Below are 24,625 nucleotides of genomic sequence, written 5' to 3'. Positions count from 1 at the left end.
AAGAGAGCAGCAGAAGCAAAAGCAAAGCCGACAGGACCAGGATGCCACCAGTGAGCATCTGAGGGCTGCTGGGTGCCACCAGGCGGGGTAACAATCAAATTGTTCATGACAAGAAAAACCCTTGTGGTGAAGCCTGACAATGCAAATCATATGGAAAGGCCCAGACAGTAAGTATAGAAAAAATTGTGGAACCTAAACAATCAGTTAGACTGTAATGATGTAAAAGAAATGTAAGAAAACTGAATCTGTACATACTGCCTTATTAGGTTGTGTTCACACCTGGCTCTTTATGCATTTTATACTACAATTTTGCAGTGTCTTCATCAAAATCGTGACCAGAATTTCACTGCAAAATGATAGCAAAACATATAAAAAGATGCCACGTGAACACGGCCTAAAAAACAGAATCATTCAGCCATTTATTGGCCATGTAACAGGTCCTTATTTTTGTATGATTTTTAATTACACTTAAAAAAAATAATGTTATTTACTGGCTTCTCGTCTGCCGTTTGTCTACTTCTTTTAAAGTGCAGGCGCTAAGATAACAACAAGACAGTAGACAGGGTGGTTATAATTGTTGTTTATTTGCAATTGCTGTTATCAGTTACTTGTTATAGGTATTATGTAATTGTTGTTTCCTGGGCCCAGTGAGGATCACGTATACCAAGTAAGAAACCCAAATTTATTCTGGCCAACTAAACTGGTAGAAAGAAGAATCTGGATAAAGACTATGGTAATGATTTGAGGACAAAAATGATTGTAGTAAAAAGTATAAAGAGTAGAAAATAACAATTATAAACAGTAGTGCTGAGCGAGCATGCTCTGTTAAACATAGTGCTTGATCGAGCATCGGGGTGCTTGATCGAGCGTTATGCTTGACTAAGCACCATGTGGTGTAAAACACTAACACGCCGGCATACTGTCGGGGTTCTACTGTTTCTTGTAGTAACCTATTGGAATTTTTTTTTACACATTCCCACATTAACACATTAACCAGGAGCAGGGGGCACCTGCTTAAATGCTCAAGTCTCCCATTGATATCAATAAGGGTTTGTTACTCAAGTCGGGGCACTGAAGAATGCTCAACTCAAGTAACAAGCACTCGCTGCTAGTAAGGAATTACTTCAATACTCCAAGCATTATAATCAGGATGTCATTTATGCCGTATATTAGGAAACACAGAGAGACACAGAAGAAGCCCTCTGGGACAGGGATACCCTTCATGTGAACCAGGCGCAGGTGTAGGTGTAAGAGTGAGCGCTTGTCGCCAATCACTAACACACTATGCAGTCTTGGACCAAAAAATTATTTATTCAAACAATGTGTTTCAGCCCTGTATTAAGTCAGGGCCTTCCTCAGGCACTGAGGAAGGCCCTGACTTAATACAGGGCCGAAACGCGTTGCTTGAATAGTTTACATCTTAGCTAAGTTCTTCAGCCAGTTGGATACTCTAGTAAAAGCATATTAAGTGAGAGACTATCTACAAAAAATGGAAGTTTCCTTAGTAAATTAACAAATATATGTTAGAAACATATCAATTTGGCTCTTAACTACATATTCTGGAGGATGAACATCATGTGTACCATAAGCAATGGTCATGTCCCAAGCATCAACCACAGCAACGGGAAGATTTCTGAAGACATCTTTTACAATCAGGTATTGGATGTAGCCATGAAAATCACTGAATCTCTCCGCATCTGTATGGATTTCCTGGGTGTTCTCGGCCTTGATGATGACCTTGGTATCTGGACTCCTTAAGAAGAGATGATTTAAAGCTTTGCGTACATTTAGAACTCTCCTAATGAAAAGCTGGACTGGGAAAGGTCTGAAGTATTGACCTAAACAGATGACAATGACACAATGGGCTCCTCCAGATAGTCGGTCTATCTGCTCCTGGACATAAGCGTCATCTTTGACCAAGTAGAAGCGACTTGCAACAATTGGGTGACTGTGTTTTTTCCATTGTAAATGAATATTCCTTTGTTGATCTACTGCGACCATCAAAGTCTCCATTCCAGGTCTATGTAGATTGAAGGTCTGGAGACCATCTGAAAGATTACCTGAAATCAATCAAGAAAATATAATATTGCAATCAAATTGGAGGACAAATCCAGAGGTTCTGATGGAATGTCAGATATTCCCTATGGCCTCAACCATGTTTGAAACTTACATCAAGGTCTTGTCTTTTTATCTAAAAGATTTAAAGTAATTAGGAATAAGCAACTTAAACTTCAAATTCAAGTTCATGCCCAAACCCACCTGTTTGTGTATTTAAACCAATACATGAACAGTAATGCATCTGTTTGTGTATCTGTTTGTTGTTCTGCAATAAAGTTCAGCAATCTGTAGTGCATCATTGTTGCCCTAGCAGTCCCATCCACACACTGTAGGTGTAGGGCTGGGATTGGTCAGGTGGGACATGTGAACCTAGTTTGAAATAACGCAGCTCACCCATTCTGCTTCTGGTTATCGTAGGGTGAGTATGCTGCTCCAGACACGGAAAGATAAGTAGGACCAAAGACTTTACTAATTGTCCTTTTCAGGGCATACCATTGGGATTGTTTGTGCTTAGGAGCTGGTGGCTGTAAGAACGTCATTGAGACAAGAGGAGGGTGTGGAAACTTATGCAGATTCAGACTCTGTTCCCACTTGGGAAAGGTTGCTGATGCAGGCATGGATAGGAAGGCCTGAAAAATTGTACCAAAACCATGGGATCCTCTGTGCTAAGGAGTTGGTGGCCTTCAGAACGTCATTGAGACAATGAAACATAAATATAAAAATATAAAATATAAAACAGTTTTTTTTCTTTCATTTGAACCACAGAATAATCGAAAGCCACTGACATAGTTTGGTTCTCTATATAAAAAAGGGTTCTCAGCTGGACTAATAATTAAAATAATTGAGAGTCACTTAAACGCTGTTGGCCAGTTTATAGGGAAAAAAAAGTCTTAACTTAATGAAAGGAGGCAGATTGGGCCTATTTGATCTAAGAGTGTTGACACTTTGTAAGCCAGTTTATAGATAAAAACTTTCCTGAATAAAGAAAATTTGAGTGTGTCTAAATTGGCCAGTGACCAATACGTTTTCTCAGTCTTGGCTAGTTCATTATTTTAAAAAAATAGTCTTTCTTGTATTAAAGGGGTTATCCATCAAAATTTTTTTTTTTTTTTTCAAACTGGTTTCAGAAAGGTATATAGATTTGTAATTTACTTTTATTTAAAAATCTCAAATCCTCCCATACTTATCAGCTTCTGAATGTTCTGCATAAAATGCTGTTTTCTTTTCAGTCTGACACACTGCTCTCTGCTGACATCTCTGGCCGAGACAGGAACTATCCAAAGCAGTAGCAAATTCCCATAAAAAAAAAAAACTCTCCTACTCTCGACAGTTCCTGTCATGGACAGAGGTGGCAGCAAAGAGCACTGTGTCAGCCTGAAGAGAATACATCACTTCCTGCAGGATATACAGCAGCTGATAAGTAAGGGAAGACTTGAGATTTTGAAATAGAAGTAAATTATAAATCTATATAACTTTCTGAAACCAATTGATTTGAAAGAAAAAGATTTTCATTGGATAACCCCTCTAAGGAAACCAGGCCATGGTCTAAATTTGTCAGTGACCACACACTTTTTTCAGTCTTGGCTAAATTGATGTGTTATATTGGCATATTTTATGCTTGTTGTTTTATATATACTGAAATGTCTACCACTTGACAGTATTGCAACAGCAATTAAATTTTAGAAAAACATGTCTAAGATGTGTAAAGGCAGGTTATGTTGCATGTCTGTATTAAATCACTGGAGTGTCTGCCTTTTCTTAAAGTGGCTCTTTAATTTTATCCCCCCCCCCCTTCGCATCTTCTCTGTGACCCTTAAAAACCTACACCCCGTCTGAGAGAGAGTTTTCTCAAGGGCCTGGCCAGATGTCCAGGTAAGCTCCATACTGATGAGGTTACAATTAAAAATCTAATTAAACACATTAAAATTAACACTTCAAAAAAATTTTTAATTGAACTTAAAAGTAAAATTACATTTCAAATAAAAATTACATTTCAAATTGCCATTTGTCACACACCAAAAAGCGAGAAGGATCTCTGCGAATGCCACAAACCAAATTGATGTTATTGTTTTGTATTTTTTTTTATACTAAAATGTCTACCAGTTCATAGTATTCCCACGTCAATACCTTGAGAGTGAACTGTGTCCAAGAATTTTAAAGGAAAACAGATGATGTTATGTGGCTGCAGTGGGCAACTTCTTAAAAGGGGCTTGCATGTCATCCACCCCCAGTTTCTTCTCTCTTAAAGGGGAACTATCAGCAGGTTAGACAAATCTAACCTGCTGAGAGCACCCTATAGCGTCCCGCACTGTTGGTCGCTTTGGCTGGGAGCACTGTTAGGAGCACTGCCTCGTTCCCACATGCGACCTGCCCACTACATCTGGCCCGCATGACAGAATTTTGTAGCAGCTGGAAGTCTGCAGGTTCCCAACTGTGCTGTAAAGCATATGACTAAATGCTGTTAAAACAGTTTAGGCAAGATGGCTGCCACCACAATTATGTACCAAAAATTTTAAACAATTTAAAAAAAAATTAGGCTCAGAAAATAAACAGCTTAGAAAAAAAGAATGCATTCCAGTATCTGGATCTGATCAGTAAAGAAACATTTTCTAATTTAACTCAACATTACCTTACCTTTAAAAGTCTGTACTAGATATGTACTCCATTGTCGTACGGTTGAGTCTCCTATGAAGTAGATCATTTTGTCACTCAAACATTTGTACTTGTGCTCAAGAGAAGTAAAGTTGGTGATGCTGCAAAACACAGGATTCCAGGTATTCTGTAATTGGAAACCACTGGGAAAGGGCGACTCCATTCCAATCTTACATTGTTCTAGAGTCAGCGGAGAGGATGCTGAGGGAATGAAAAGACAAAAATTCATTTACACCATGATGCGCACTCCATGACATACATTTACACTGCGGACAGTGAAGCTGTGCCTATACAATCATTGCTGGGAGCCTAAAGGGAATTGACAGTCAAGATGCTGTTCTTATAACTGAGGCTAGAGAAGCTAAAAAACCTATTTCACCGTAATAATTGTTTTTATTAGTCAAGGTCTAGGAGTTCTGATCTCCATCGATCACTAGATGGGGAGAAGCGCACAGTTGAGCATCTTATTCCTCTGCTTTATACTCTAACTAACTCAATCTAGGAAACAAGTTCCATAGAATTATACAACCCAGCTCTTCTGCAAAGAGGCGGAAATAACAGTGAGCCAATGAGCAAGCTTCTCCCGTCACTTGTGATTGGTGGGGATCTCAACACCCAGATCACACATCAAAACTTTTGACAAGTCAAAAATTTGTTGAATTAACAGTAATGCTTTAAAGTGAAACCATTATAAGGATAACCCCTTGGGCCATTATGATTTACCAGTACATCATGGGGCAGTTAGGGGTGTATAGATCAGGTTTGAAATTCCTGACGGCTCTATACCCAGCATCTCTCTGCATGTCATTGTAGTGGTACAGTGGGACGGATCACTTCCCTGCAGCAAGCTTGCAGGGAGACGATTCATTGTCAAGACAGCCATAGGCAGGCTGTAGTAGTAGAGTGCGGATTTAATAAATCAATGTAACACTATAGTATTAAATTGATCCCTATGAGCAATAAAGTCCCCTATGGTAACCTAAAACAAGTGCAAAAAAAGTACTCAAAAAATATTTCGTTTATTAAAATGGTGCCAATAAAAACGACAGATCGCAATAGAAAAAAAAATGGGCGCCCCTAACAGGTCCATAGGTGGAAAAGTAAAAAAGTCATGAGTCAAAACTAGCACATCATTAAAAAAAAAAAGACAATTGGGTATTGTTGTAATGATATGGACCTAAAGTATCAAGACTACATGTTAGTTTGACGCCATTCCGGACGATGAAAGACAAAAAAGAATAGCCCCACAATAAAGAGCATCATTGCAAAGTACAAAAAAACAACACATCAAAATGGCTCTGTATATGGAAATATGAAAAAATATGGCTTTTAGAAGATGAGGAGTAAAAAAAAAAAATGTATTTTCTTTTTTAACTCAACACAATTTTTTTTGTGTTTTAAGGGAACCTGTCACCCCAGTGCCGGGGTGAAGGCCGCGCGACCCTCCGCTAGAGCCCTGGATACTTAACCCATCTCGCCAAGTCCTGCTCCTGGAGCCGGTCCTAAGATGGAGATATCCTTTTCGGAAGCCCAGTGCGCAAGCTGCAGAGATGAGTCTGACGCCCATAGAGAAAGACAGCTCCATTCATTCTCTGTGGGCATCAGACTCATCTATGCAGCACACCGGGCTTCTGACAAGGATATCTCTGTCCTGGGACCGGCTCCAGGAGCGGGACTTGCCGAGATGTGGTAAGTATCCAGGGCTCTAGCGGGGGGTCTGGCGGCCGGGTGACAGGTTCCCTTTAGTACCACAAAGAGGCAACTAAAATAGTGCAAAATACTTACTGTTACACTTCTGCACATGAATATATTTAGGGTTGGAGGGGATTTCTACTGCAATTTTTTCTCTGGGAAAATATGAAAAAAGTTATGAAAACTATATTGCTATCTTCATATATTTAGACAGCACGGAAGAATGCTATATGTGTTACTATATACCCATCTATACCGTATTTATAACATTCACATCCACACGTGAGTATAAGCTATTTTTATCTTTACACCGCCCAAAACTACAACCACTTTAAAGGGGTTATTCAGCATGGGGGCACTTTTTTGGGGGGACCGGGGAAGAGGTTGCTGAAATAAAAGACGTCCACTTACCTCCCCGGTACCAGTGGCGGGTCCCGCATCACGGCGCTCCGGTGCCCGGTTCCCGGTCGCTTCCTGGTGTCTGACGCCGCCCAAGACGCTACGTCTCAGGGCCGCTCAGCCACTCAGTGAAGGAAGCAGGATCCGAGCGGACTTCAAACGGATCCCGCCTCCTTCACTGAGTGGCTGAGCGGCCCTGAGATGTAGCGTCTCGGGCGGCGTCAGACACCAGGAAGCGGCTGGGAACCAGGCACTGGAGCGCCGTGATGCGGGACCCGCCACTGGTACCGGGGAGGTAAGTGGACGTTTTTTATTTTTAGCCACCTCCTCCCCGTTCCCCCCAAAAACTGCTCCCACGCTGGAGCACCCCTTTAATGTAAATGGGCCAGCTTTATTTCAATACTCATACAGTGGGGAAAATAATCATACACTGCTAATTTAGCAAATTGTCCCACCTACAAAGAATGGAGAGGTGTGTAATTTTTTAGTGTAGGTACACTTCACCTGTGAGAGAGAATTTATAAATTAAAAACATCCACTTTTTTATTTTTTTTTGCATGACATAAGTATTTGATTCAATACAAAAACAAACCTTTGTTTGCAATTACAAAGGTCAAACATTTCCTGTAGTTTTTGACCAAATTAGAACACACTGCAGCAATGAATTTGTCCCACTCCTCCATACAGATCTTGCCCAGATTTTTCAGGTTTTGGGGCTGTCACAGATTTCCTATTGGGTTCAGGTCTGGAGACGGGCTAGGCCACATCTTAGGGCGCCGCTGCTTAGTTGCCAAGGCTATGTGATTCAGGTCAGTGTCATGCTGACCCAGTCATGACTCATCTTCAATGCTCTTGCTGAGGGAAGGAGGTTATTGGCCTAAATCTTGCAATACATAGCCCCATTAACCCCTTTTGTCCCTGGCTAATTTTCGTTTTTGCGGCTTGCCTCCTTGTGTTTAAAAGGCCATATTGCTTACATTTTTTCACCTACAGACCCACATGATATCTTATTTTTTCCGCCACTTATTGTAATTTTTGCATAAAATATGCTGCAAAACCAGAAAAAAAATTATATGCACAGTTAAATGGAATATTTGGGGAGGTTTTGTGTTTACGCCATTCGCCCTATGATATCCATTAGATAAGTGCTCTATTACTCTGGGCTGCAGCAGCCCAGATCTACAGATTGCTGAGCTGGGATCAGCGCCATTCCAGACGCACAACAGTTCCCCCCTCTGCGATCGCAATGCGCGCGCGGAGGAGGGGGGTCCAGCCACTAGACACCAGGGATGGGCTATAAAGGATATTTAAATGCAGCTATCATGTTTGACAGCTGCATTTAACTATCCTAATTAGCAGGTGTGGCAATCTGCTGCAGCGGCTAATAACCATGGTCTCAAGGTGCAACCCATCTCTATACCTCCCTACCCGGAGCAGGATGTTCTTCTGCAAGAAGGGGTTAATACAGTAAAGTTGTCCTTTCCCCTTTGCAAAAAAAACACCCGCAAAGTATGATGTTTCCACCCGCATGTTCACAGTTGAAACTGTTCTTGGGGTTGTACTCATTGGTCTTCCTCCAAACATTGTGACTGGAGTTGATATCAAAAAGTTATTTTTTGGTCTCATCTGATCACGTGACCTTCTTCCATGCCTCTTGTGGATCAACTAGGTGGTCACTACAGGTGTTTTTTTATACCGGTAACAAGTTTAAACATGTGAAGTTAATACAGGTAATAAGTGCAGAGTAGGAGGAGCTTCTTATAGAGAAAGTAACAGGTCTGTTATAGCCAGAATTCTTGCTAGTCGGTAGGTGAACAAAAACTTATTTCATGCAATAAACTGTAAATTAAAGGGGTAGTGCGGAAATAAACAATTATTCACAAAATAACACATTACAAAGTTATACAACTTTGTAATGTATGTTATGTATGTGAATGGCCCCCTTCCCCGTGTTTCCCCACACTCACGCTAGACCCGGAAGTGTGGTGCATTATACTCACCGCATCTCGTGTCGACCCCCGTCCACCATCTTGGGACAATGGCGTAGTCCTCATGAGGCCGGCCGAACCGCTCCATCCGTCCCTCATGCCGGCCCCCTCTGTCGCGTTAGCAGCTCAGCCGCGATTGGCTGAGCATAACTGTGCTCAGCCAATCGCGGCTGAGCACAGTTATGACGCGGCACAGGGGGGCCGGCATGAGGGACGGATGGAGCGATTCGGTTGGCCTCCCGTAGACTACGTCATTGTCTCAAGATGGCGGACGGGGGTCGACACGAGATGCAGTGAGTATAATGCACCACACTTCCGGGTCTAGCGTGGGTGGGGGGAAACACGGGGAAGAGGGCCATTCACATACATAACATACATTACAAAGTTGTATAACTTTGCAATGTGTGTTATTTTGTGAATAATTGTTTAGCGCCGCACTACCCCTTTAATTACTTAAAAATCATATAATGTCATTTTCTGGGCTTTTTTGTATAGATTCTGTCTCACAGTTGAAGTGTACTTTTGATAAAAAATAAAGACTGCTCCATTCTTTGTAGGTGGGAAAACCTGCAAAAACTTGTATCAAATACTTTCCCCACTGTAGATCCTGGAACTTGAAATATAGGCTTCTCTACAAAACAAGTTACCTTTTAAATAGCATTTTTTCAAGCGGAATGAGGAATGAAAGATTCTTATTGAAGGACTGGAGAAAAGCCAATGACCCACAACTCACAAAATCTGGTTTGTAGCAGTAAAACACTTCATGGTCTTGCTTGTTGCCATATTCGCATATTTTTTTATCAGAGTTTAGCTGGAATCCACATTCACTTTTGACTTGTTGATCTCCATGTACAAAGGTTCCCATGAAGGATACAAGACCGTAGTCCTTGTTCCTCGCTCTCCATAGAGCTGCGACCCCTTCACTTGGGTGGTAAAGGACAATTGAAATATGAACTTGTCCCTCCCAAAACAAGGTGAAATGGACATGATAAGTTCCATTGTTAAAATCTTCAACTCTCCCAGATGCTGCGGCTATGAGATTAGGTGAGAAGATTCTTGTTTTCATAAAGTCTCCTCCATAGGTTTTCTTGTTGCCCAAATTATCAAACATATCAACCTGGACAATTAACTTGTCTCCTACACAGTAGCTTGGTTTTGCGTGTAATATGGTGGCTTTGCTCCTCCTGGCACTAGATGCTTTCTGAAGGTCAGTCAAGGTCAGGTTAGGAATCATGGTGGACAATCTGTCAAAAATTTCCAAAGTTTGATTGTCATCTTCTGACGCAGTGCTCGCAGTAAAATAGATACGTCCATTGCTGCAAGGTTTGTTATCTTTACAAAATTCAGTTTTGATCTGAAAAACATAAATGATAAGTCATTAGAAGAATCATGAGTGAGAGAGATATGTTCAATATATTTCCTAGCTACATGGGGCTGCTATAAGTTACCCATAGAAAACTATATTCATATTGTGACTACGTACTGTCCATTTCTTCGACCTATACCTATACAAGACCAAGAAACATAGGGGGAGATTTATAAAACTGGTGTAAAGTAGAATTGTCTTAGTTGCCCCTAACAACCAATCAGATTCTACCTTTCATTCCACACAGATTCTTTGAAAAAATGAAAGGTGGAATCTGATTGGTTGCTAGGGGCAACTAAGACAGTTCTACTTAGTTGTATAAATCTTCCCCATAGTCCCACCTTAACACAGAATGTGTCGAGGCAGCTTGCAGAACATAGTCACATTATGACTATGTTCTGCTCATTAAAGTCAATGGACCCATGGCTATGAGTTGGCATCCATTTCTGACAGGTTTCCCACGTATAGCTTAACATGGAGTTGAAAATGAAGTGTGAACTGAGCCTTACAATGACCATGTTAATTGTTCTGTCACATTAGAGTAAATTTCTATGTATGTACAATTTCTCTGTAATGACAATATATTATTACTGCATGAATATTACCATTCGATATTGAACTACCACATAGTGTATTTCCAATAAACTCACCCACCTCTGCTCCCGCACGCTCTCCGCTCAAAGAATCAACATGTCAATTCTTTGAGCAGAGAGCGATGGAAGCGGAGGCATGCGAGCCCTCCCATAGAGACACTGTGTGACACTGAGGCAGGTGGGATTTTGCGGCAGGAAGCTCCGCTGCAGAATTCTGCATGTTTTACTCAGTGTGTACGACCCTAAGACCAATGATTGTGAAGAAGAAAAAAACTTACATCTGTAAAACGATACCAAATAAAACTAATAAGGATGACTGTGACGATGATGGCCAGAAAGATCTTATGGTTGCACGGAGAAGACATCTCTGTTATACATCCTAGAAAAAAAAAAACTTTTAAATAATCTTGAAAAAACACAATGTTTGTAGATATTTGCATGTGAGTTTTTCGTGGACCTTGAAATCTGTCCAACCATAAGAAAGTTCTAGGTTTCTTATATACCAGATTAAGGCTAAGTTCACACAACATGAAAATTTATTAAACAACTGTATACACTCCGGCCGGTATTGCAAGCAGCCACACAAAAAACTGACATATCGATATTGGCCGCACAAGACTGACAGAGCAGACAATGCAAAGTGCGGCTCCGGCCGCACTTTACATTGTCAGCTATGATTAATTGTAATGCAGACACGTCCGAATGTGCTCGCATTGCAATTAAAAAGAAATGAAGTTAATCCAGGATGATGCGGGAAGGGATGAACTTAACAGACAGCCAGTGGCGGAACTACCGCCATAGCAGCCGTAGCCGTTGCTATGGGGCCCGGCGCATCAGGGGGCCCAGCGTCCGATCCTGTAATGGACCAGGCCCCCTGAGCTGTCATTTGCAGCACCCGGCCGCCGAGCGGGCGTTCCAGGTGCTGCGAATGCTTTCAAAGGATATGGGGCTTACTCTGTGAGCGCTCTTGATGAGCGGTCACAGTTCCAATGTACGGTGTATCTGACAGGGTCAGGAGCCAGTGGCTCCGGACCCTGCCAATCACTCCTGCAGGGGACGCCATCAGGGGCCCGGCGCTGCCTCCCACACACTTCAGTGAACTTGGTAGAGCCTGGTATACAGAGAGTGCAGGGGAAGGGGATGAGAGTTGCTGATGATTCTTTTGGGCTCTTGCATCAGCAGGACACACCTGCTCCCCCTGCACTCTCTGTGCACAGGCTGCAGAACCCCCTCACCCCCATGGATCGGTCTCCCTCCTCAGCAGCTATCACCGGGTGTGCCCTCTCACAGGTGACAGGAAGAGGCTGTGCCCCCTCTCCTGCCTCCCCCTCCCGTCCAGCAATGAGGTCTGTTCCCTCCGGTACCTATCTCTGCAGTCGGTGCTGAGGGGGAGGGGCTGCAGGCTGCACAGACCGGGCCTGGAGCAGACACTTCACAAGTTGGACCCCCCAGCCTCATGTATAAAAAGTAAGTGTATGTGTGACTGTGTTCACATTGGTCTATATGTGTAATGTGTGTATAATAAGTGTATGTGGGACTGTGACTGTGTATGTGTGTATAAGTGTATGTTACATACACTTATACACACATACACAGTCACAGTCATACATACCGTTATCATACACACATACAGTCATACATACAGTATGTATGATTGTATGTGTGTATGATAAGTGTATGCATGACTGTGTATGTGTATAAGTGTATGTATGACTGTGTATGTGTATAAGTGTATCTATGACTGTGTATGTGTATAAGTGTATGTATGACTGTGTATGTGTATAAGTGTATGTATGACTGTGTATGTGTATAAGTGTATGTATGACTGGGTATGTGTATGATAAGTGTATGCATGACTGTGTATGTGTATAAGTGTATGTATGACTATGTATGTGTATAATAAGTGTATGTATGACTGTGTATGTGTATAATAAGTGTATGTATGACTGTGTATGTGTATAATAAGTGTATGTATGACTGTGTATGTGTATAATAAGTGTATGTATGACTGTGTATGTGTATAATAAGTGTATGCATGACTGTGTATGTGTATAATAAGTGTATGCATGACTGTGTATGTGTATAATAAGTGTATGTATGACTGTGTATGTGTATAATAAGTGTATGTATGACTGTGTATGTGTATAATAAGTGTATGTATGACTGTGTATGTGTATAATAAGTGTATGTATGACTGTGTATGTGTATAATAAGTGTATGCATGAATGTGTATGTGTATAATAAGTGTATGTATGACTGGGTATGTGTGTATAAGTGTATGTATGTGTGACTGTGTTTGTATCTGTGTAATGTGTGTGTTTCTGCATCTATGTTATTTGTTTGTGTGTTAGTGGAGGTATATATGTAATCTGCATGTGCTTGTATCTGTATTTGGCATATTTGTTTATCCTGTAATGTGCCTATCTGTGTGTATACATGTATTTTGGATCTATGTGTAATCTGCATGTGTTTGTATCTGTGTGTGTGTGTGTGTGTGTGTGTGTGATGTGTGTGTGCATACTTGTGTATATCTGCCTGTTTGTACAGTATGGATTTGTGCATATATTATATATTTATGTCATGTGTCTTTCTGTGTGATAGTACAATATATGTAAAGTGTGTTGTGTGTGGGTATGTGTATATATTGGTGTATTATACTGTAATATGGGCGGTATAGGTGGTCATCCAAGACTCCCAGGGGGCCCATAGCCACTCACATGGTCCATATTCAGTTGCAGCCCCCACTGTACAATCCCGATTCCCAGACAGTCGCTGTTTTGCAGTGGTAGCTGCCTTCACATGTATCGCATCGTAGCGGATTTCCCTTCTCTGGCTCCCTGGCGTCCTGCTGAGTCAGTTAGTGTGCTGACCGGTCGCAGCCACAGATTGGCTGAGCATGACGCCAGCGAAGCAGGTGGGAGCGCGGACAGGGACAGGTAATGTATTAGCCGGACAGCTGATGGGTTAGGTGGGAAGGGGCCACATTCTCGCAGCAGAATGAAAATCCGCTGCGAGACTGTACAGCCATAACGAATGACACTACAGAGTATCGCAGCAGATTTCACTGCAGAACTCGCAGCATGAAATCCATTGTGATACTGTATGTGTGAAAGTACCCATAGAGTAGATAGCCGCTGTCACTCTCTCTTGTAGCTGCATTAGGCCTGTGGCCTGCGAGTAGCTGTAGCCGACAGTGTCACATCCAGCTACTAGGAGGGCTACCTGCACAGGGAGGCTTAACTACTATACAGATGCACAGAGAGGGGCCTGACCACTATATAGGGGCATAGAGGGGTATATTGGGGGCATAGAGGGGTCTAACTACTCTATGGATACAGAGGGGACTAACCACTATATGAGGGCACAGTCAAGGCATTATAGATATGGAGGATGATGATGGTGCAAGAGTGAGGAGCCTAAAATGTTTGTCTGGCAGATCCTACATGGAGGACTCGTTATTGAGAGAAGTCCTCATAATGGCCCGGGCCGGATGGAGAAGAAGAGGAAAAGTGAGCAGAAGCCCCTGTGATTCACTCAAAGAAGACGTCTCCTGTGAGTCATTGGCTCTAACTGCACTGTGGTCACTTATGGTGGGCAGAGCCTGGGTACAGCTGGTACTTCTCTATATGGTCGCTGTATAAGGTAATATTGGTCTTTGTACAGTGGATCTTATTCAGTAGTAGAGTGGTGGTATTAGTCAGTATATGGTGGTAATATTTGTTCCTTGTAAACTGGTACTGTTTGTACTATTCATCTTACTATACTGGATTTGGTGGTAACAGTATGGTGGTGATGTTAGTGGTCATGGTGTGGTGGTAATAGTTGCTCCTTGTATACTGGTATTATTAGTTATATTGGTCTCTGTATACAGGATTTGATTTATGTGACGGTGATATATATGTTAATAATGTATGATAATTTTGGTAATGATTTTTGCTCCTTACATACAGGTAAGGGGGGCCCCAATCAAAAGTTTGCTATGGGGCCCAGCCATTTCTAGTTACGCCCCTGCAGACAGCAGCCGTTCTGCGACATAGCTGGGTCACAAAACGTCCGCTGTTATACTGCATGTGAACTTGGCCTTATACTGCTTAATAAATAATTCCTTTATTTGATATAGTGTCAACTTATTCCACAGGTCTTTAAATACCTTCAAAAAGAAATTACAAAAGCTATTATGAGGTAGTTGCAGAAACCTATTTGCCACATCATATAAAACTCTCAATTTAAATGTCTCCTGTGATGGCGACTTGTGCGGTGACCATCAGTGACTGCCATTGAGCAACCCAGCAGTCTGCCAACCCAAATGCAGTCAGGCTAAGCCACCCCACTGGGAGGGCACTGCAGCAACAATGGCCAGGGTACAGCACCACAACCAATCGACCTTATGTAAGTGTGTGTACAAAGGCTAACTAAAAAGTCATAAAATCTACAATGTACACTGTAGCTTTACTAAAACAGAACTCTCTGCTGCCACCTCTGTCCGACACAGGAACTGTCCAGAGCAGGAAAGGTTTTCTATTAGGATTTGCTGCTGCTCTAGAAGACAATTCCCATCTTAGGGCCCTTGCACACTGAGCAATTCTCGAGGAATTGTAGCTGAAAAATTTCTGCTTGAAATTCCTCACCTATTCTGCTCTGGCGGAATTCGAGCGGAATTTGAGCGGAATTCGAGCGGAAATCAAGAGGAATGCAAGCGGAATTACCAGCAGAATTCAAACCCCATTGACTTCTATAGGATTCCTCTAGCGGAATCCGCCCAAAGAATTGACATGTACATTCTTCGGGCGGAATGCGGATTCTGCACGGAATTCCGGACGGAAATTTACTCTGTGTGCACGGGCAGTCGGAAATCCCATTGTTCTCTATGGAAAGAGCAATGTTGCATTTACACGGGCGGAATTCCACGCGGATTCCGCCCGCTTTTTATGGCGGAATTCCACGCGGAATTCCGCGAGAATTGCTCCGTGTGCACATATCCTTGGGGTATGTGCACACTGAGCAATTCTCGAGGAATTGTAGCTGAAAGACTTCTGCTTGAAATTCCTTGCCTATTCTGCTCTGGCAGAATTTGAGCGGAATTCGGGCGGAATTTGAGCGGAATTTGCGAGTTTGGAATGCAAGCGGAATTACCAGCAGAATTCAAACCCCATTGACTTCTATAGGATTCCTCTAGCGGAATCCGCCCAAAGAATTGACATGTACATTCTTTGGGCGGAATGCGGATTCTGCGCGGAATCCGCACGGAATTCCGGACGGAAATTTACTCTGTGTGCACGGGCAGTCGGAAATCCCATTGTTCTCTATGGAAGGAGCAATGATGCATTTATACGGGCGGAATTCCACGCGGATTCCGCCCGCTTTTTATGGCGGAATTCTGGCGGAATTCCGCGAGAATTGCTCAGTGTGCACATACCCTTGGACAGAGATGTCAGCAGAAAGCACTGTGTCAGACTGGAAAGAAAACAACATTTCCTGCAGGACACAGCAGCTGACAAATATGGGAAGACTTAGATTTTTAAATAGAAGTAGACTTTTTGAAACCAGTATAACTTTTTGAAATGAGTTGATTTAAAAGAAAACAATTTTTGCTGGATAACCCCTTTATGAAGGTATCCTCTATTCACAAGATGGAGATTACAAGCTAATCAATGGAATTTGACCTCTGGGACCACAGCAATCCCAACATAGGGGAGAGAATTATTCCTAGAAATGAATGCGCAACTAGCGCTCTATTCATTCCCTGCACATTGCCAAGTATTGAGTTTGACAATGTTCAGAATTCCCATAGAGAAAATATAATGCAGTTACAGTATACTGAGACATGTATGCTATATGGCCGCTCCGATTAATTAATGTTTGGTCTTTTTTAAGCCGCTATTACACAGGTCGGTGAGAGGGAGCAAGCGAGTGCCGACCTGTCAGGTCAGCGCTCTCTTGCTCCTCATTCCCCTCTCGCTGCTGCCATTATTACACACGGTGGCAGCAAGCGGGTAAGTTCCAGGGGTGCCTCAGGGAGCTGCGGGGGGCTGCCCATAGAAGATAGCGGGCAGACCATAGAAGATAGTGGCGGTCTCCTGTTGCCACTCCTATTACACAACAGATCGCTGCTATTCTCATCGTTGACGTTTCAAAATGTTGAAAGACAACGATCAGCCGACATTGTGCATATTCGTGCATATAGAAGATTATTGTCTTCTATCACACTAAGCGATTATCAGCCGTAAAGGCTGATATCTGCTGAATATGGTCGATAATCACTTTGTGTAATAGGGCCTTTACACCAGTATATGTTTTGTAGGGTAGTGGTGTGTTTACTAGTGTTAAAACAGACCAAATGTAGTCACCATTAGACAACATTTGGTCTAATATAGCCTACGGCCATCAGAATTTTTGATGTTGATGCCATAAGCACAATAAACAAACAAAAGTTGATAAGAAGCTTTTCATCTAATAAAATTCACAAATAAAATTGCCCTTTCTTATTGTTCGTTAAAATTGTCCAATAATAAATAAAATAAATAAATAGCATATATGAATTTCAACAAATGTAAGAAATAAACAGATTGATTTGATTCTTAACAACAGTTTCTGGCGGGTGGACGTTATATGATCCCCAGGCTGTGGTCATGTCCCAAGCATCAATCACACCAACGTTAAGTCCTTTAAAAATTTCCTTCACCAGTTGATACTGAACGTGTCCATGAAAATCACTGAATCGTTCAACATCCATATTAATCTCTCTGGTGTTCTCTGACTTTATGATGACTTTTGTATCCGGGCTCCTTAAGAATAAATTTTCAATAGCTTCACGAATATTGAGAACTCTTCTGATGAACAGGTCGAGAGGAAAGGGTCGAAAATGTTGACCTACGGAAATCACGATGATGGTGTTGGCTCCTCCACTAAGTCGGTCAATTTCATTAGGGATATAGGCATGGTCTTTTATGTTTAAGAATCTTTGTGTTACAAATGGGTGTCCATGTTTCTTCCATTGAATGTAAACCTGGTTTGTTAAATCATAGGCTAAATTCGTCTTATGCCAGCCATTTCCATGATTATTGTAAAGAAAAAGTGCTGCAAAAAAAAAAATAATAATAATAATTTGTTTTCGAAGTGAAGTTAAAGGAATTTCTTAAACTTAATTCAATATAATTGGAATAAAAAACTTCAGTAAATTCTTCTGAAATATTATTATTATTGTCACGACCTAGTTTCCAACGCAGACCAGGAAGCGGCTGGGGACCCGAGGGACTGAAGCGGCAGTATGTGGCATCAGCACTGGAGCCAGGGAGATGAGAGTTATTTATTTCATCCTCACCCTCACAAAAAAATCGCCCTGCCCGCACTTTACTTCTATGCTCTGTGACCTCTGCAGAGGTCATTGTGCAAAGAGAGAGGAGGGTAGCTGTGGCCATTACCTATTGTAAATGGCATGGTCCTGTTTTATCTATGGAGTTACCTTTCAGGCTGGGTTCACACTACATTTTTGCAATCCTTTATTTTCATCAGTTTTTTGCAAAAAAAAAAAAAAAGGATGAAAAAAATGGATGCATTTGTGTGCATCCATTTTGATACGTTTTTCCATTGACTTTCATTATTAAAAAAAAAAAACAGATCAAAACGGATAAATTTTTATAACGGACGCAAAAACGTAGTGGACCTCATTTTGTGTCCGTTAAAAAAAAACTGATCTGTTTTGATCCCTTTTTTATAATGGAAGTCAATGGAAAAACGGATCAAAACAGATCCACACAAATGTATCTGTCTTTTTTCATTAGTTGTTTTGCAAAAAAATGTATTGCAAAAACGTGGTGTGAACCCAGCCTCACTGTAATTCTAATGACATGGAGGAGACTACGAAAAAAGGGATTTCTAAAAAAAAAAAAAAAAAAGCAACACTTACAGTAGCACAATACATACATTTTATGACTTTCTGGATGTACTCGATAAACTGACGAACAGTTGAATCTCCCATCAGATATATCATTTTGCCAGCCAGACAGGTTTTAATATTGAATAATGGATCAAATGTTGATAAGTTACAGTATAGAGGAAACCACTGGTTGTCCAGGAAATATCCACTAGGGAAAGAGGGGTCCATCCCAATCTGGCACGTTGTTGACACTTTCTTTGGGTGGTCTGAGAAATAAATGTACCAGAATTAAGAAAAAAAATTCTAAAATTTAAGCTAAGTACATGTTCAGAGGAAACAAAGTATCAGCCCTACCAATAGTCCATAGATGTAATGAGATTTTAACCAATAGCTGTGCCTCCATATTTGACTGAATATTCGTTTGGCCGATAGCTATCTCTGCTCTTCCCTCAAACACATGCTGGATCAGCTCAGCAGTTTTTTCACTGGAGAGAAAAAGGAAGTTGCTGCCAGACTTCTCTGCTGAGAACCAATGGATTAGGCAGTTGAACCTGGGTTATGTTAGGTTATGTTCACACTACGTAAGTTCTGTAGTACAACGGCCGTGATTTCTATGGAACTTACGTAGTGCTGCAGGCTGAAAGAATCCCGGCTGGAGTGTATACACATAAAATCCCTAGCGGCGCCGTGAGAAACTGACATGTCAGTTTTCTGCGGCCGCTATTCAGCAGAAAAACCTGTCAGTTCACACAATAGAGCGTGTGGCTCCGGCCGCTCACTCTATTGTGTGCAGTGGGGAGTTCTGGTGCGAGCGCGCATGGATACACGCGCATCAGAGCTCAGCGGTGCTAAAGATCATCCAGCCGCTACTGCAGGATGATCTTTTCTGAGACCGGCCGGGTCACGAAACGTCTCATACTAAGTGTGCACCATCAGTACATTCCCTTAAAGTTTTTCACATGGATAGAACTGCAACAGCACAAGGAAGCCAGTGCCGCAGTCCTTTTTTTGAACCGCGGCCCGGTTGCTGCATACATCGCTGTTCGATTCCCAGGCACCGGTTGGGGGTGAAGCACTGGAGGAAGGCCGGCAATAGGCTCTAATTTAATACAGACATGTTTACAAAACTCAGATAATCAATTAAAGGGATACTACAGAAAAACATTATCAACAAGGCCAGAAAGATACACAGATTTGTAAATTAATTCTTTTGAAAAAAAAAACAAACTCAAAATTCAATTCCCCCCCCCGAGGAAGTCAAGTCGTTCTTTCCAGTCTGACACAGTGCCCTCTGCTGTCTTTTCTGGCCATCTCAGGAACTGTCTGGAGCTGGAGCAATCCCAAGGAAAAAACCTCCCTTGCTCTGTTATCCTGGAAAGAACTATACAACGTCCTTGGGGGAATACAGTAGGATAGTAAAAAGTTAAAAGCACTTACTTGAACACTCCACAACGTTAACGCCTTCAATTTGTTTAGAAATCTCTACTGCATAATTGGATCTATAATGGAAGGGATAAACCTCTAAATATTTCAGTCTCATAGTATATGTATAAGTATAAGGGTGGGTTCACACTATGGAATCCGCGCGGATAAGTTAGGCTGTGTTCACAGTTTACAGAAATGTTGCTATTTTCGTCACTCAGAGAGAGCAGCATTAATGAGCTGACAGGTTTCCGTAAAGTTTTGTGGTTTAGACACTGTGAGAAGTAGTTAGAAAGCATTTTTAGCACTAGAGAGAAGGGATGGTCCGAGCCTGCCGAGGTTCGGGTTCGTACGAACCCGGACTCTCGGCAATGATTCCCGCTGTCTTAAACCTCCGTGGAGAGGGTGGATACAGCGGGAGGACCGCCTGGAAAACTGGGATACAGCCACAGCCATAGGCTGTATCCCAGTTTTCCAGGCGGTCTTCCCGCTGTATCCACCCTCTGCACAGAGGTTTAAGACAGCGGGAATCATTGCCGAGAGTCCGGGTTCATACGAACCTGAACCTCGTCAGGTTCGGACCATTCCTACTAGAGAGGCAGGCACAACTCTTTGCAAGATTAATTACTGCATTATTGCACTTACTTATATGTATAAAGGTGCCCAGACACAATGCAGATGAGTCGGGGTAACCTTATCAGTGAATTCTTGGCAGTTTAGGGTTAACTATTTGGCATGAATTTTATGGTTACCACAGCTCATCCATACTGTATGCGGGATAGAATTACATACTTAAATGGTCGAAGCTTATAGAATCAGTGGTCGGTTGTGCATAATGAAACTAGGAAATATGGGATATAGAAAGTTGTAAAGTGTCACTGTCGTGAATTTTTTTTTTGCAGAAATCAATAGTCCAGGCGATTTTAAGAAACTTTGTAATTGGGTTTATTATCCGAAAAATGCATTTTTATCATGAAAAAGCAGTCTGAAGCTCTCCCCCCTGTCTTCATTGTTCTCCTATGGAGAGAGCTAAAGAAAAGACCAAAACAGAACAACAAAGAGTTAATCTACAAATCCCTCACGGGATATCTCCTGTGACAGTCACCAGTGACCTGTCTGAGCTCGGATTACAGCTGTCACCCAGCTCTGTGCCTGTAATCCTCTGTTATCTGCTTTCTGCTGCCGGCTAACTCCCTCCTTCCTCCTCCCCCCTCCCCTCTCCCTAGAACAGACAGGGGACGACTCCTGCAACAAGTCACAATTTTCAGATTTTTCAGAGTAGATGAAAAAGAGGAAGGACGGGGGGGACCTGGGAAAAGGCTTTTTACATGCAGATAATGGCAGATTTGGCTAATAAACCCAATTACAAAGTTTCTTAAAATCGCCTGGACTATTGATTTCTGCAAAAAAAAAAAAAAAAATACGACAGTGACTCTTTAACTCCTTCCCAACCCATGACATACAGTTAGAGCATAATCTGGGTGAGGGCCCATGATGCGAGCTCAGGAGTCGGGCCTGCATCAATTCTAGCTGCATTGGCACATCTGACAGACAAGAGACGGAAGCCTGGTTAGTATACACAACCTTACCCTCTCAGAGGCTGTACGTGGGATAAGTGGCAAGACATAATATACACTTTACCACTCCATATGTACAGGAGCAGGAGTCCTGTCTTTGAAAGGAGTTCCTGCTCCTGTACATGTTTTCCATAGCTGGACCTGCACCTGTACACCAGCTCTGATATTCTGTACATTGCTACTCTGTCACAGTAGTTCCTATTCTTGTACAATTCAGAGGAAGCAAATCCCAAATAAACTTAGTAAAGGGAAAATTTAGAACAATTCTGATTTGTTCAGAATAATTTGCCTCTTTCTACTCAGTATTCCTGAAAGTAATAAGAAAGTGATGGCGTGACCTGAAGATATTCGCTAAACTGCTGGCACTTAGGTTGTCAGATGTGATCCCTGGATTGGTTTCCAACGACCAAGTTGGATTTGTTAAGGGGCGCCAAACGTGTGGTGGCACCCGCAGATTCATTAATTTGATGGCGGCAGTGGAAAAATGGCAAACGCCTTCTCTGCTCCTCACGTTGGATGCAGAGAAGGCGTTTGATAGGGTCCACTGGGGCTATTTGCGCTCTGTGCTGGACAGGTTTGGTTTCAAGGGCCCAATACTACAGGCCATTATGGCACTGTACTCCTCCCCCTCAGCCCAAATCTATTCCTCCTGTACCCTGTCATCTCCTTTCCAAATCTCCAATGGGACTAGACAGGGGTGCCCACTCTCTCCGTCCATCTTTGTTTTAGCTATAGAACCCCTTGCCCAACGTATTAGAGAGGAAAAAGGAATATCTGGAATAATAGTAGGTAAACAGGATAATCGAATCGGCCTTTTCGCCGACTACATTATCTTGGCCCTTTCTTCCCCGGCAACGTCATTACAAATAGTTACCAATATTTTAATCCACTTTGAAGAAGTAAGTTTCTATAAAATTAACCCCTCCAAATCGCTCATCCTTAACATGGACTTGAAAGACTCCTTAAAATTCCACTTGCAACAAATATATCCTTATATATGGTCAGAGGGAAAGATTCCTTATCTGGGGATCACACTGACGTACCCCATTAGTGAACTTTCTGCAGTTAACTCCAATCTCCTTCTAGAGTCTCTACATAAAGATATCAATAAATATTTAAAATTACCCGTTTCTTGGATAGGCAGAGTGTCGGCCGCAAAAATGATGCTCCTCCCTAAAGTGTTGTATCTCTTCTGAAATCTCCCAATTCCTATCACAATGACTGTACTACACAGGATACAAAAAGTCATTCATAAATTTGTTTGGGGAGGGCAGAAGGCAAGAGTGTCAGAGAAGGTGTTATGCCAGCCTGTTGACCAAGGGGGGTTGGGGTGCCCTAATGTTGTTTTATACTACTATGCTTATGATTATAATGTAGGCGGTTTGGGCGGCCGCCCGGGGCCCGAGGCTCCGGGGGGGCCCATGCCTTGCCGCCCACATTATAATGCCACTGCACTCTTGTGACCACAAGCATTGTTTCGCTTGCGGTCACAAGAGTCTCCGGCTGCCTCCGTCTGATGCGCGGCTGCCGGGGGTGTCCGGTCCTCTCCCCGGCAGCGCGCGCATCACACAGCTCCTAGTGCCGCCTGGGGCCCTGTCTTCCGGTACTGGAAGCGCACGTACCGGAAGTCAGGGCCCAGGCGGCACTAGGAGCTGTGTGATGCGCGCGCTGCCGGGGAGAGGACCGGACACCCCCGGCAGCCGCGCATCAGACGGAGGCAGCCGGAGAGAGGATCGACGGGGGAACGCAGGGTAGGTGAGTTGTATTTTGTTATTTTTGTGTTATTTACTCACTGGGGGGCATCTATAAAGGGGGGGAAAGGGGGGGACCATCTATAAAGGGGGGGGCAGCTATAAAGGGGGGGAAAGAGGGGGACCATCTATAAAGGGAGGGGGGAGAGGGGGACCATCTATAAGGGAGAGGGGAGAGGGGGACCATCTATAAGGGAGAGGGGAGAGGGGGACTATCCATAAGGGGGGAGAGGGGGACCATCTATAAGGGAGGAAGAGGGGGGGACCATCTATAGAGGGGGAAAGAGGGGGACCATCTATAAGGGGGGAAAGAGGGGGACCATCTATAAGGGGGGAAGAGGGGGACCATCTATAAAGGGGGAAAGAGGGGGACCATCTATAAGGGGGGAAAGGAGGACCAGCTATAAGGGGGGAGAGGGAAGAGGGGGACCATCTATAAGGCGGGAAAGGAGGACCAGCTATAAGGGGGGAGAGGGAAGAGGGGGACCAGCTATAAGGGGGGAGAGGGAAGAGGGGGACCATCTATAAGGGGGGAAAGGAGGACCAGCTATAAGGGGGGAGAGGGAAGAGGGGGACCAGCTATAAGGGGGGAGAGGGAAGAGGGGGACCATCTATAAGGGGGGAAAGGAGGACCAGCTATAAGGGGGGAAAGAGGGGGACCAGCTATAAGGGGGGAAGAGGGGGACCATCTATAAGGGGGGAAAGAGGGGGACCATCTATAAGGGGGGAAAGAGGGGGACCATCTATAAGGGGGGAAAGGAGGACCAGCTATAAGGGGGGAGAGGGAAGAGGGGGACCAGCTATAAGGGGGGAGAGGGAAGAGGGGGACCAGCTATAAGGGGGGAAAGGAGGACCAGCTATAAGGGGGGAGAGGGAAGAGGGGGACCATCTATAAGGGGGGAAAGAGGGGGACCAGCTATAAAGAGGGAAAGAGGGGGACCATCTATAAGGGGGGAAAGAGGGGGACCATCTATAGAGGGGGAAAGAGGGGGACCATCTATAAGGGGGGAAAGAGGGGGACCATCTATAAAGGGGGGGAAGAGGGGGACCATCTATAGAGGGGGAAAGAGGGGGACCATCTATAAGGGGGGAAGAGGGGGACCATCTATAAGGGGGGAAAGAGGGGGACCATCTATAAGGGGGGAAGAGGGGGGGACCATCTATAGAGGGGGAAAGAGGGGGACCATCTATAAGGGGGGAAAGAGGGGGACCATCTATAAGGGGGGAAGAGGGGGACCATCTATAAAGGGG

At 43.2% G+C, this 24,625-nt stretch overlaps 1 protein-coding gene across 3 annotated transcripts in view; it reads right to left on the bottom strand.

Moving 5' to 3' along the window:
- Positions 1–565: 565 nt before the first annotated feature.
- Positions 566–24,625, bottom strand: part of LOC138772807 (NXPE family member 4-like) — a 48,761-nt gene continuing 24,701 nt past the window's right edge. For all 3 annotated transcript variants that reach the window (XM_069953515.1, XM_069953517.1, XM_069953516.1), the window contains 6 exons: positions 20,062–20,123; positions 11,027–11,127; positions 9,437–10,143; positions 6,496–6,557; positions 4,693–4,911; positions 566–2,060 (listed from right to left, as the gene is read on the bottom strand). In XM_069953515.1, coding sequence (XP_069809616.1) covers positions 1,510–2,060; positions 4,693–4,911; positions 6,496–6,557; positions 9,437–10,143; positions 11,027–11,127; positions 20,062–20,123 — 1,702 coding nt within the window. In that variant the 3' untranslated portion in view covers positions 566–1,509. The remainder of the gene's footprint in view (positions 2,061–4,692; positions 4,912–6,495; positions 6,558–9,436; positions 10,144–11,026; positions 11,128–20,061; positions 20,124–24,625) is intronic.

The sequence above is a fragment of the Dendropsophus ebraccatus genome, chromosome 14, assembly GCF_027789765.1.
Source record: "Dendropsophus ebraccatus isolate aDenEbr1 chromosome 14, aDenEbr1.pat, whole genome shotgun sequence".
Taxonomy (NCBI): domain Eukaryota; kingdom Metazoa; phylum Chordata; class Amphibia; order Anura; family Hylidae; genus Dendropsophus; species Dendropsophus ebraccatus.
The sequence above is the reverse complement of the archived record's forward strand: the minus strand, read 5'-3'. Positions and strand labels throughout refer to the sequence as shown.